Source organism: Crocodylus siamensis, chromosome 1, assembly GCF_052110815.1.
Source record: "Crocodylus siamensis isolate JL-2025a chromosome 1, ASM5211081v1, whole genome shotgun sequence".
Taxonomy (NCBI): domain Eukaryota; kingdom Metazoa; phylum Chordata; order Crocodylia; family Crocodylidae; genus Crocodylus; species Crocodylus siamensis.
Genome location: NC_143395.1, coordinates 206,066,907 through 206,080,724, shown reverse-complemented (window position 1 = coordinate 206,080,724; position 13,818 = coordinate 206,066,907). Strand labels below are relative to the sequence as shown.

Below are 13,818 nucleotides of genomic sequence, written 5' to 3'. Positions count from 1 at the left end.
AAAGAAGTTCTCCAGATGGGCCGGCAGTGGGTAGGGGGAGCCTTAGTTTCATCATAAATTGAAGAGGGAGGAAGGGAGGGAAAGCAAGATAAGAACGGTGGCAGATGTGTAGCATATAAATACTAAGAGCAGTCTGGTTCCTTCTTATAAACCTAAGGAAGTGGGAATCCAGGCCAGAGGCAGAAAACTGTAGGATTTATTTACTAATAACATTTATTTTAACATTTTCATTTTAATTTGTTCAGTTTATAGTATCTAATTCTTAAATGCTTAGTGATTTTTGCATGGTAACAATGCATGGGCAACTTCTGAATATTAATAATCAGATAATTCATAGTTTTAAAGTTGTTGAATTTGGGTTGGTTATTGAAATTATATTCTTTTCCCTTTGCAATCTCTTTCTGGTGTGATGACTGATTTTCTTAGGCTTTTTGAAGGTAATGATGATTGTTTTTCTTTTCAGTCAGGGCAAAGAATACCTGCTCCATGTTCTAGAGCTGGCCAGTTTGCAACTGAAGAGCAAGCTTTTGCAATGTCTTTGGCTGGAATGACCTGTCTGGTGACGGGAGCAGGGGGATTTCTTGGCCAGAGAATTGTCCATTTACTGCTGGAGGAGGAGGAGGCACTGGCTGAGATCCGACTTCTAGACAAAGTCTTTAGCTCTGAGACACTCATGAACTTTGCAAGTAAGTGAATGTCCTTAGGATGGCATGTGCATGTGTCTGTGTAGAAAAAGGATTTTTACAATACATTCTCCAGAGGAAACTCTTGGAACACTTGCTCATTTAATAGTTTTGTGGAGCTGAGACGCATTTTAATCATGAAACCTCAAAGACAATATGGTCTAGAGGACTATTCATTAGTATATTGGAGGGTATCAGCTTAGTTTTCATTAGATTAAAGCCCCCAGGTCAGTTTCATTATAAAATTTGTTATCACTGTTAGTGGAAGAGAAATCAACTTTCAGTTTATACTGAGACTTGTAAGTAATTTTAGGTTAAGACTGAGCTGAACAAAGCCCCACCACCCCCTTCCCCCCACACTGGAGTAGGAAAAGGTGCTGTAGTTCAGGGTGGAGGGTCATTGGAAGAGCTATGCGGCAGGGTCCAAGACTGGAATAGCAGGGGATTATGCAAATCAAGCAAATCCACCAGGGCAGTTATTACTGATTATTTTTATTACTGTAGTGCCCTGCAGCTTTGGCTGAAATCAGGATCACTTCATAGTATGCACTGTACAGACTGCACATCACAAGAGAGTCCCTGCAGTCTACAGGAAGAGAGTTCTAGTATTCCTAGATGGGAAACCCGATTGACTGATTTGTTCATTGTCACATAAGAAGCTGTTGGCTGATCCAGGAACTGAGTATAACATTTTTTTAAAAAAACCATTCCCATTTGAAAATTGAAATTAGTCCTTAGGAGTAAAAGTTCTGTTGCCTTTTGATAAAACTTCAGCTCCTAACTCATACAGACACATTGGAAAATGTTACCTTTAGTCCAGTTCCTTAACCACACATCCATTTTCTTCTCAGTAGTAATTATCCATATAGGCACTTACACAGAGAATGATATACAATATAATAAAGAACAGATTTTTATGTAGAAATTTTAAGCCAATATATAGAGTTCTACCAGATTACTGTGCTCTGTTTAATTGCATGAAGTTTTAGGAACATTTTCAGAACTTGTTTTTTTCCAACTAAATTCCATTGAATATTTTACTGAGGATTTTACAAGGTTCCTTGGCAGCTCACTTAATGTTTCTTTACTCCTGGAATTCAGCAGCCTCTATTATTCTACTTCCAAGGCAAAAGTTGCAACCACAAGTGGGACTAAGCCTTACCAATATGTGTTTTTCCCTACTTATGCTACAACACAGCATGGCATATTATATGTGCTCCTCTGTATTAACTAGGAGATTTGGGGTATAATTCCCCTGGGAGGAATGAGTGTTTTGGTTTGGGGCTTTCTTAGGGGGGATGTTCTGTTTTGTTTGCATAATTCAATCCTAGCTAGTCCACAAAGCTCTATCCAGTTTTACCTAAACTCCCCCAAGAAACATACCACAGATCCAGAACACTTTCTCTTACCCCCTCAACCCCTTACAGCCGCATGCCCCTTGCCCAGCTGCCCAAAGACTGGAGTGTGCAACAGGTCACACACCTGATTTTTAGACTTGCAAACAGAAAGGGAGATAAGTGAATGGCCTTCCAGAAAGCCTCAAATACACCTGAAGTTCCCTACACTCTGGCAGCAGCTGTGATAACCAATCTTGATGATATAGGAAATCCTTGGTTGATAGAGGAACTGTGAATAACATATCTTACCATTTAGAATAGCCTGTGCACCCCATGTCTGTAAATACAGGATTTAGGGACTGTGCCACAAGCACCTCTCTCAGGAGAAACAGAAATATTTCAATCTAGTATCATTCCCAGTCCATTTCTAACTCAGGGGTTCTTACTCTGGGTTTACAGCTCCTGCACAGCCATTGGGATAGATTCCTCTTTATCTCTATTAGTCTTACCCCAGTGTAACTCCAGTTACTTCACTGGCACATTTATGTGTCTTGATTTAAGGCAGGTTTTTGAAGGCAGCACTGATATAGCCATGTGCAGAGTACAGCAACTCATTCTTGTCTAAAGTCCTTGAGTTCTTTTGATCTCAGTGTCCTTGACAGCATGTGCTCTATAACAGAAAATGAAGGCATTGTTGCATTTAACAGTTTCTTGCTTTGTAGCAATTTAAATTGGAAACACTAGCATTTGTATAACCACTGGCCTCTTGCTGGGACCCTGAAGTCACATTTTATTTGAATAAAATAGATTTTTTTGTCTCCCATGTTTGCATCCTGGAGGTATAGTCTATGGAAGATTCAGGTCCCAGCATGTTCTAATAAAAAATAGTCTTGCAGGTTGAGGCCTATGGTCTCCCTGAATAAATGTTTTTATCAGACACTAATATAATAAGCTACATCATAGCACCTCAGGGTCATGGCTCACCCTGACCACTTTAGTGTTAGGTGTTTCTCTTGGAAAGAAGATACATATCAATAATGTTGATAAATACTGATAGAAACATTTCTACCATATTTGCCTGACATTATACTGCATACTTCTCAAATAAGTATCTAACTTCCTCTACTGATTGACAGTATAGTTTCACATTTTGGCAGCTGCAAAAGATTGCAAAATTGTTTTGCTGTTGAAGAATACTTGTTTGGGAGATTCCACTGCAGCATTAGACTTTTAAAATACAATCACAGTTTAGAGCTGAGGTTAGATTTTTTTTCTCTACAGCTGTACTAACAAGAGACAGCCAGATCATTCCCAGAACATCATCAAAATATGTCTGAAGTAGGACCAGTAGAAACATAGAAAAAATAAAAATGACTGAGTTTCCTAATAATAAAGCAGATCATGCTATGACAAGTCACTCGATTCCTTACAAATGAAAATAAAATATTATTGTTCTGCTCTGAATGCCTAAACTAGATCAGACAAGGTTCTTTGGGTAAATGTGATATTTTTTATTAGACCAACTCAAATAGTTGGAAAAATTCTTCTTAGGAAGCTTTCGGGTATAAATACCCTTTGTCTGGCTGAGAAAGCACCTGCAGTTGGTGTGTGCTAAGAGCGATGGGACAATTTTCTCTCCCTTCTTCCCAGTTTCAACACACACTTTTCTGTTAGCACAACAAGGACTGCATATGTAAGTTTATTTTGTTAAATAAGGAGCAACTCACTGAACAGACCAAGTAGGATGAAAACTGGTGTGAATGAGGTTCAGCAGGTCTACATTGTACTCATGGGACATCTTACATCATGGGCATAACTAGGGGTGCGCTAGAGTGATACTCATGCTGGATGCCAAGTTAGACGGGTTGCCAGAATCACCCCCTCCCCTTCAGAATCTCTGCCCTGGCAGCATACCCATGCCAGGAACTCCTAAACTGCTACAGGTAGCAGCTACTATGGTTGCCTTAAGAGCAACAACTGGGGTGGGGAGGGCATGTTATGGCAGCAGCAACTCAGCAGGCAACTCTTTAGGAATTCCTGGCATGAGTAAGACTGCTGCACCCCTACCCCTCCCTTGGAACTGCTCCCTGCATTGGAACCTGTACCCCCCTCTCAGAACTGTGCACCCTGCTATCCTGCAGAGTTTGCCCTGGACACCGATTCTGCTTATGCCACTGCCAGGGGCCTTTTGGACAGGCTTTCTTGCATTTTATCATATTATATACAACTATTTTAAAATCTTTGACACCAGGTAGGCTTAAAACAGCTAAGCAAATAGCAGCGGTATATCCTGCAACAACTGTACTATGTGGATCAGTTTTCAAGGGAGAGTTCTCACATACACATACAAAAAATTGGAATTTGCAAAAGTAACTAATTTCATTTGCTCAACTCTTTCACAAGCCTTTTCAGTAGCCTGATTTAAGCACACAAAAAGTATGAGAATTTATGCCTAAAAACACAGATTTATATATATCCCTTGTGTTACTGTAGTAGCTCATCGTTCTCACCACAGACCAGAAACACACTTTACAAAGACATGGATTCTACACCAGTTGCTGGTTGTATGCGAAAATACTGCCAGTAGCACATGTATTAGAACAAACCCAAATTGCAGATTCTTTGCAAAAGTTTCACAAGGCTTTGTGCCTGTCAAGCTTGGGCCCATGTGTACACACATACATGCTAGAAACCAGATATTAGGCCTTTTGAAAATGTAAGCCTGGGTAATAATACATTCTAAATAATAATAAGGGTGAATGTCCTACTCACTATTGCTAGATAACTGACATTTTTATAACTAACAGGAACTTAGAATTTCATTTCAAGTCATATGCCAACAGTCAGAGCAGAAAGAGACACCAGAAAGCTGTAGCATGAGAATATTTCTGAATTAGTAAAAGCTTCAGTTCTAACCCGTTGAACAGGTGATTGGGAATCCAAATAGAAGACTTCCTTAAAGCAATATACATTCCTGTTAAAAGAATAGTAAACAGGTATGTATCTTACTCTCACTAAAGAAAACCCTGAAACCCTTGACTGTACTATAGCCACTGGAGAAATTCTAGGGCTAGCAACAGGCATTACACATAAACTGGTTGAACTGATCATAAACTAGTTTAAACCTGTAGCAGAACAGAACTGCAGTGCACATAAACCAGTTTCAAAATGCCTGAAACAGGTTTGAGATAAACCTGGTTGAATGTCGTATCAACACTTAACTTATTTGGCTCAAACCAGTTTATGCAAATGTCTGTCCCAGGCCCCTTGCTGGTTTAAGATAAAGCCCCAGCATCCTCTCTGGGCTGGGCATGGCTCTCTGCTCCGGCCACAGAGCTGACTCCACCCCTCTGCTCTCTAGCTGGAGCAGGGACTGGCCCTAGCAGAGATGCACTAGAGGCAGCCAGCACTGTGCTGGGGATGAGGAGCGCAGCCCCACACACCCTGCCTGGCCACTTCCATCCCCACAGCTCTATGTCATGCCTACAGCTCCACAGTGGCAGCAGGGAAGCCCCGGGCTGGACTCTGCAGGAAAGCAGGGGGCAGGGCAGGGCTCCCTCCACTCCCTGAAGAGTGTGGGGACCTGCACAGCAGGGAGCGGGAGAAGCAGCTGGCTCTAGTATGGGGTATCCCCTGCTGCGAGGGCTGGAGCTGCAAGCTCAGGTTCAGCGAGCAGAGCCACGGGGACAAGGCAGGCTCCACTCCCTCCCCCTGTGCAGCACTGGCCAGAACTGTGCCTGCACCAGGCACAAGCGCCCTGACCTCCCTACCTGATGCTGCTGCCAGGCAGTGGGGGCTGCATGCTATGGGGGGAGTGTGTGGCAGTCCCTACACCCCTCACCCTGCCTTACACCCCACACACCTTGCCCAGCTGAGCTTCATGCTCCTGCTGCCCCTCTAGGGGCTTCTGGCTTGAGCCACTTCAGGCTTGAGCCACTTCAGCCATGTGCAAAACATCTATCCACTTGCAAACTGGTTCACTCTGCAGGTTAGACTAACCTGAAAAGACTGAATCAATTCAGGCTCAGACTTTTTGAATGTCTGTCCCTAGCCTAAGGTGTCACTCTGGATTTCAGTTGTAGCTCATGTTGTCAGAAAAATAAACTGAGTTGGCCCTGACTGGGGGGAGGGGGGGGGGCTGTTGTTGTTCACATCAGTGTTACACCTGTCACATGGAAAAAGACTGAAACAACATGCAGCAGCATAGGAGAATTTGGAAGAGGTGCAGGAACCATGACTAGAATGGTAGTAAATGCTTCAGAACTGGACTGAAATGAGGGGAGCTCAGTGCTAGAACCATGGGAATGCTCCAGACCAGGACAGAGGAAAGCACATTAGCAGGTGTGTGAGGCCAAAGCCTTAAAAAGAGCAAGTGGCATGGGCAACTGATGAGTTCCCCAGTGGCTGATCACCAATCAGGGAGCCAGGGGCAGAGGGAGAAAAAAAAATGGGGGGGGAGGTCTGAATGCACTCACATGCAGGGGGAGGGGAAAGGGCCATGGCGGGGGAGGGAGGAAAGAGCCAAGGGCAGGGGGAGGGAGTGAGGCTGGGGCCGGCACCGGACAGAGATTGGGCTTGGGGCCGGGGTCTGCTGCACCCATGAGGCTGCCTCTTCCCCTGTGCCAGGGGGTTATTGCCCGGCGCTGGCGTCCACTGCCCCGCAGCCCTGCACTGGCCCTGCCTGCCTCCCTGCACTGGCCTCGGTCTAGCCCCAGACACATACTGCCCAGGGGTGCCCAGAGCTGGAGCAGAGCCAGCCTCAGCTGTGCCATTAGGCTGAAGAAGATGGAGCCTGTGGAGACCCTCGCCCCACCCTGTTTAAGTCGTCCTCAGCAGCTCTTGCAGAGTTGCAGCATTGCATTAGGGAGCCAAGGGGGGCACATGCCCGCCCCCCTCAATCTTTGCACGAGAAAAGAGTGGGCTGCAGCTGCAAGGTGAGCTGGGCTTTGTCTGCTCTGTGCCTTGCTGCAGCCTTTGAAAGCGGTGCATCGCCATGTGTGTCCCACCACTCGGTGGGCCACACAGCAAGGCGCATTGTGCTGTGCGGCACCACTTTCAAAGGCTGTAGCCTGGCATGGAGCAGGCAGAGCCCAGCTCACCTCACAGCTGCAGCCCCCCCTGCCCCTTGCAAAGATGTGCCCCCCTTGGCTCCCCCATGCTTCAACTCTGCTTGTCCCATGACCTGGCCCAGCTGGGGCTCCATTCACTGTGAATGAGGCCCTAACTGGGCCATGTCGCGGGGCAATCAGACCCCAGAGGCTTATCCAGGGCTGTGGTGTCTTGGAGCCAAGGGGTTGGGGGAATGTGCTGCCCCTCCCCTGGCTCCCCTGCAGTGTGCACAGTGACAGGAGCCACCGGGCTCCAACTGCCTCATGACCTGGCCCAGCCAGGGCTCCATTTATGGTGAATGGGGCCCCAGTCCGGTTGGGTCATGGGATAACCCCCACAGTGCAGCAGGGAGTGGGGTGGGGGTTGGAGTGAATGATTCGCCCCTACCCCTACCCTGCTTCCTCCTGCACTGTGGGGGTCTTGATCTCTCCCCTGCAACAAAGAAACTTTACTTACCTGCCTGTGCCCGCTGTGCCAGGCATGCCACTCCCCCCACTGCAGCAGCCTGTGGCCAGGTTACGCAGTGGCGGTGGCAGCGATGCGTCTCAGGGCAGGCACAGGAAATCCCAGGGGGTGCACATGCACCCCCATGCTCCCCATACACGTCGCCAATGATACTGCAAGTCAGGACTCAAATAATCAGTGTCAAGAGGCTAGGAAAATAAGAGGTTCCAGGCCAAGAGTAGCATGAGGTGTTGTAAACGGAACTGCAGTGCACCAGAAGACATGCGAGAACCGCCCTAGCAGAGGGAGGGCTGGCATAACAAGCAGGATTGTTGGGCAAGAACCATGTGATTCTTCACAGCTGTGTGTACACAATCTCATATGATAATTGTTTGTCCAGCCTTTGCGTTAACACCTTCAAGTTGCTAGCAAATCACCACAATATTTGTTTCTAACTTTCCCCAGTATGAATATAAAGGTTGATTTGTATTCCATGTGTAGGCACTTTTCTGGAGCCTGTTGGCACGAGGAGATTTTTTTTTTAAAGAAAAAGGTCATGTTGCATTTTGCTGCAAAATCATTCCCCACGGTAACCAAATCATACCCATCTATACAAAGCTGTAATTATCACTTGACAATTAGTGCTTCTGTAAAAATGCCTTTTATTCTACCTGCCCCAAAATGCCTCCACTCAGGTCTGGGCTGTTGGGATTCCTAACTGCAGTCCTAAGCCCTCACAGGGTCCTACCCTTCACCACTCTATCACTTCTCTTAGACATGTCAACAAGGGTCCTTTTCTTCATTTCATGTTGTTTTGGCAGGGCACAGGGGTAAGGCTGAGGTGAAAATCCTGGAGGGGGACATCCGAGATGCTGCCTTCTTGCATCGCGCCTGCCAGGGCATTTCCCTGATCATCCACACAGCTTCCATCATTGATATCTTGGGTCATGTAGAAAAGCAGCTGCTCTGGGAAGTCAATGTTACAGGTGAGCTGCTGGCTGGATTTTCTGTAATGTTTCAAGCTTTGTGTCTATAACGTTGATCACGTATATAGGGAAGGGAGCATTTGCCCTCACTAAATATGTGATTCATATGACTACGCTGCACTTGGTGCCATCACTTACACAAGTGAGAAGGGTGCACAAAGCATTGCCATTCTGATTTCTCTATATCCTACACTCACTCTGCACCAGCAGAGAGAGACAGGGCAAGGCAGAGCCAGGCCCTGAGGCTAGAAGTCTGCTCTGAATGTCAGTGTTTCAATACAAGATTCCTTGGGTAAATCTGATATCTTTTATTAGACCAACTCAAATAGTTGGAAAAATTCCTCATAAGCTTTTGGATACAAATATCCTTCATCAGGCAGAGAAAAGTTTCAATACTTTTCTTAAGGAAAGGAGACTGACTTTCCCCAAGCCCCCACCATAACTCACCACTTTCCTCACTTGAAACTACACTTCAAACCCCAACTGTAGTTTCACTGAACACAGATAGTTTCTAGAAATCCATAGCTTCAGTACAAGGTTATATGCTAAGTCATTGTGCCTGTACTCTTTGGTTAAGGTCTTGAGAAAGCATTTATATTTAAAATGAATGAAATTTAAGGCTGTCAGTTAATCACAGTTAACACATTAACAGAATTAATGTGTTAATCAATTTTTGCCTTCATTTTTTAACACGTTAATCACACATGTAGTTTTGGAGCCCATCCTGGGCTCTGCTCCACTGCCTCCAGGCTGCCCAGTGAGCAGTGGTGACAGTGCAGAGGACCGCAGGGCAGCTCGGACCCAGACTCTAAGTAGCTGCAGCAGGAGTGGGGGATGCATACATAGACACACATGAGCAACTGCAGCCTGCATGCTGCATATAGAGAAACTCTGCCATGTTGTGCCTCCCACCACCAGGCAGGCAGGAGACATGCAGCACAGTCAGCATGCAGCTCCAGGAGCAAGGGTAGCAGGGTGCAGGGCTCCAGCCTGCAGAAGGCAGCTTGCCTCCACCACATGCACAAATCAGGGGGTACATGCACCCCATGACTCCACCAGGGGTGTGTGCAGCAGTGGGGAGCCATGCCTCCCTGTGCCTCTGGACGAGCTGTCTGCAGCTCCATCCCATGACCTGCCCCGGCCCCAGGGCCCCATTCACCCCAACGTCTACCCCAGTCCCTGCCCCACTCCCTCCCTCATTCTGCCTCCCCCACCCCCTTTCCTCTCCCCCTGCCCCTTCCCCTCCACACACTTACCTGCTGGGCATTGTCTGTGTCTGTGTCTGTGTGTCTATCTGTGTGTGTTTGTATGTGTCTCTGAGCATTAAGCACCTTGTGTAGATGCACCAATGAAGTATGATTTCCTCTGTTGTAAGAATGCATTAAACTCTTCAGGGATGTATATGTCAAGTTTTATTATTTTTCTCTCTTAAAAAGTTAAATACAAGTAAGTCCTTTGAATTAAGTCCTTCGGTCTTGATTCAGTCCTTATTCAAAATAAACCAGACATATTAGGATTGCTCATGTAGTAGTCCTTTGCAGGACTGGTCCATTAAATATTTACCTTATTACCCTAAGAAATAAGATGAGTAATCTACCTTTTATATTTTTACAGTATGTTATTTAAATCCAAAATCATAACAGTTTTATATATTCATTTTTACAGGAGTCAAGTTGATACTGAACACAAGCTAACTGCCAAGATACTTTTTTCCTATTTTCACCTTATGGGAGCTTGCAGTCTCATTTGATTGTATCGAGTCCTCCAAAACCTTACTAATTTTTGAAACTTCAGTGGTAGTATGGGTAGTTAAGAGTTTTCTACAGGAATCTGGCTTCCATCCTTTGCAATTTGCCATATACACATCTACATTTTAATGCTGACTTTATTCCTGGATGTTTAACAATCATGTTTTTTTCATTATTTCCTAGTTGTCTAAGCCTCTTTTTGTTTTCTTGTTAAGGACTGAAAAAGGAGTTCAGCATACCAGCCGTGTGAAAGTCAGTAATTCCCCCCACTTCTCATTTATTTAGTGAATCAAAATTTAATCACTATTATTTTTCCATTGACACAGTTGTATTTATTCTCCATATTCTCTTGGACAGTATTAACCCATTTTCTATCTTCGCTTATATTTTTCTATCTTCACCTTCTTCCTTAACAGATTGCAAAGACTTGCTTGTTTGTGCTTTTCCCTGTTTTGTTTCCTGTGTTATTAATTATAACTCCAGATCGTCAACCAGAACTTCGGTGCTTTAATGCACAGTAGACTATTTTACTGTGCACTAAAGTGTCACATAAAAAAGTGACATTATACTAATGCACAGTAAAATAGTCTACTGCGCATGAAGTGTCACTTAGAACCTGTGCAAATGCACTACTGTGTATTAGGGCAGCCTAATGCACATTAATTTAGTACCTCACATTGGAGGTACTACATTTAATGTGCATAGAAAATGTGCATTAATACACATGTAGACATACCCAGTAAAGGATGGACTAAGAAACTGGGTCTTTGGTACACAATATAAGAGACAGATAATAAATGAGGCACTATCTTAAGCATCTTTGCTTCAACCCAAGTCAGATTTTACTTGATCTTACAATAGCAACGTGAACATGAAGTCAATTAAATTGCTATAAGATCAAATTGAACTTTCACTGAACAAGTCAGATACAGTGTCTGGATCCCCACAAGCACGAACATGCACGTTGTGGCACCCCAAAGACTTTTGAGGTGCTACAAAATGCACATGGTGCACATGAAAGGGTTCACCATGCTGCATATTTGTAGTGTAGAGCCAAAATTAGATATCAGGAAATCCCAGTACCCATAAAAAAAAATTGTCCAAAAAAAAAGCCAGGTGGCACACATAGCGTGTGCCACCTGAAACTGGAGCCTGGTCAGCCAGAGCCACAGTCCAGCTGCCAGCCAGGATCATTGCTGCTGCAGCCCCAAGAGGCCCCCAGGTAAACCTGCTGGCCCCAGCCTCCCCTACCCCACCCAGGACAATTTGCCACATACCACAATGCACAAGCAGGGTGTTGCCTGGGGACAAGTAGCAGCAGTACATCTATGTACAACTGCTATTTGTCTATGGGAAAATACACACACACACTCATGAGGACACACCCAGCAGGTGCATATACATGTACACTTTACTGTGGAGTTGACTAATTAGCTACATAGTAAAATGTCACTACCTACGCATGCACCACTATTAGGGTGCAGTAAACTCATTAACTCCACAGTAAAGTAGTACTATGAGGGACAGTACTATTTTTCATCTGAGTCATTAAGTGCAATCAACCACATGTGTAGACAGTGATCACTGGGTGCAAATTGCGCCTGGTCAGCCCAGCCAGCTGGGGGCCAGACCCCTAGGTCCTGTCAGCCCCTCCACCACCTGATGCTGCTACCCAGAGCCTAGGGTTGTCCCCCCATGTCCCCTGCTAGCCCAGGGCTGCTCCACCCTGGCTCAAATTGCTGCAGTCCTGAGCACACATGTAGACACTGAGCCCAGGAGCAGTTCACTCCAACTCAAATGGATCTGGACTTCATTGTGTTGCATGCACAGCATATATAGATGCACCCAGTTTGAAAAAACAAGATAACAAGTGTTATTTAATTATTCATATTTTTTCATTCATATGTTCAAGCAGCTGTGCTGACTCTCTCTTTTCAAATTAAAATAACTACAGTTTGATTAAACATACTGTCTAATTTGAGATGGGGTTTTGGTAGCCTCCAGAGTGAGGTTAGTCAGGAGTCTGGCATACCTGTTTCAAGATATGTGATTTTAAAATGACAAACATACTTTCCCCCAGCTGTGCAACCCAAGATCTGGACCTGTCAGCCAATCCAGTAAATTGCTGCCTTAACACCTTCTTCTTTTGAAGGTACTCAGCTACTGCTGGAGGCGTGTGTCCACAGTAACGTCCAATACTTCATTTATACCAGCTCCATAGAAGTGACAGGCCCAAACTGCAGACGTGATCCCATCTGCAATGGTGATGAAGAAACAGCCTATAAGACTTCACTAACATCTCCGTATGCCCAGACAAAGAGACAAGCAGAGAAATATGTCCTGGAGGCAGATGGTCAGGCACTAAAGGCAGGTGGCATCCTGCTGACGTGCTCCCTACGGTCTATGTACATCTTTGGAGAAGGAAGTCAATTTCTCCAGAATCACCTGGATCAAAGCCTCTTGAACAAAAATATCCACCTGCGTACTTCCAGGAAAGAAGCTTTAGTGAATCCTGTATATGTGGGAAACATTGCCTGGGCTCACATTCAAATCGCCAAAGCCCTGAAGGATCCAGAAAAAGCTAAGCAGATCAGAGGGCAATTTTACTATATCTCAGATGACACTCCCCCCATGAGCTATGCAGACCTAGATTATGAGCTGACGAAGGAACTGGGCTTTGGGATTGAGCCCCAGCTGCCCATGCCACTGGTAATGCTGTACTATTTTGCATTGCTACTGGAGAGCTTGAGTTTCTTGTTCAGGCCCTTTTTCAGATACATCCCCTCTACCAACCGTCACTTTGTGAATCTGATGAACACACAGTTTACCTTCTCCTACAAGAAAGCACAGAGGGATTTTGGCTATGTACCCCGCTACACATGGGAAGAGGCTAAGCAGCGCACTAGTCAGTGGATCGCCTCACTGATTCCACAGAGGAGAGCGTACCTGAAAAATAAAACCGCCTGAGTATGAAAGAAGCAGACTCTGCAAGATAAACAGGCTCATCAGCAATAGAAGAGCTGAATGGGTTTCAGTAGACAATGACAAAGAATTAAAATGTGAGATCTTTGCAAAGAACAACTTAAATAAATAAAAAAATATGAAACTTCATTTGTTTGTGGTATATAGGCTGATATGGGTAAAAGTGCATGATCCACACACATCTCTGTCTATCTGTAAACAGATATCTCATTTGAGACAGTCTGGACTCATCAGTCAAAACCCAGAACAAGAGAGGAGTGACGAAGCCTTTTAAACATGTAGCTGTTCAAGCTACTTTTCTGCCCCTCTGCCAGTAAATGGCCAGGGAGATCACACAGGCTTGGTCTTAGAATGACTGGCAATTAACTTGAAGAAGCCAGGATTAACTTAGTCATGTCATGGAAGACACTGAGGGAAGGAGGGGAGTATTAGAACATTTTATCTGGCATACTTCACAGGTACTTGAAGCAGGACAACAGACTCTTCTGTTTGTAGAATACCAAGACAAAAAGTTTTTTCTAGGGAGATC

At 44.9% G+C, this 13,818-nt stretch overlaps 1 protein-coding gene across 1 annotated transcript; it reads left to right on the top strand.

The window, feature by feature from the left end:
* The first annotated feature begins 532 nt into the window (after window positions 1-532).
* On the top strand, window positions 533-13,371 carry HSD3B1 (hydroxy-delta-5-steroid dehydrogenase, 3 beta- and steroid delta-isomerase 1). Its single transcript, XM_090031574.1, has 3 exons — window positions 533-686; window positions 8,395-8,559; window positions 12,460-13,371. Exons 1-3 carry the CDS (start codon window positions 533-535, stop codon window positions 13,272-13,274), a joined length of 1,134 nt encoding a protein of 377 aa, XP_089887700.1. The 3' UTR covers window positions 13,275-13,371.
* Window positions 13,372-13,818: the final 447 nt, after the last annotated feature.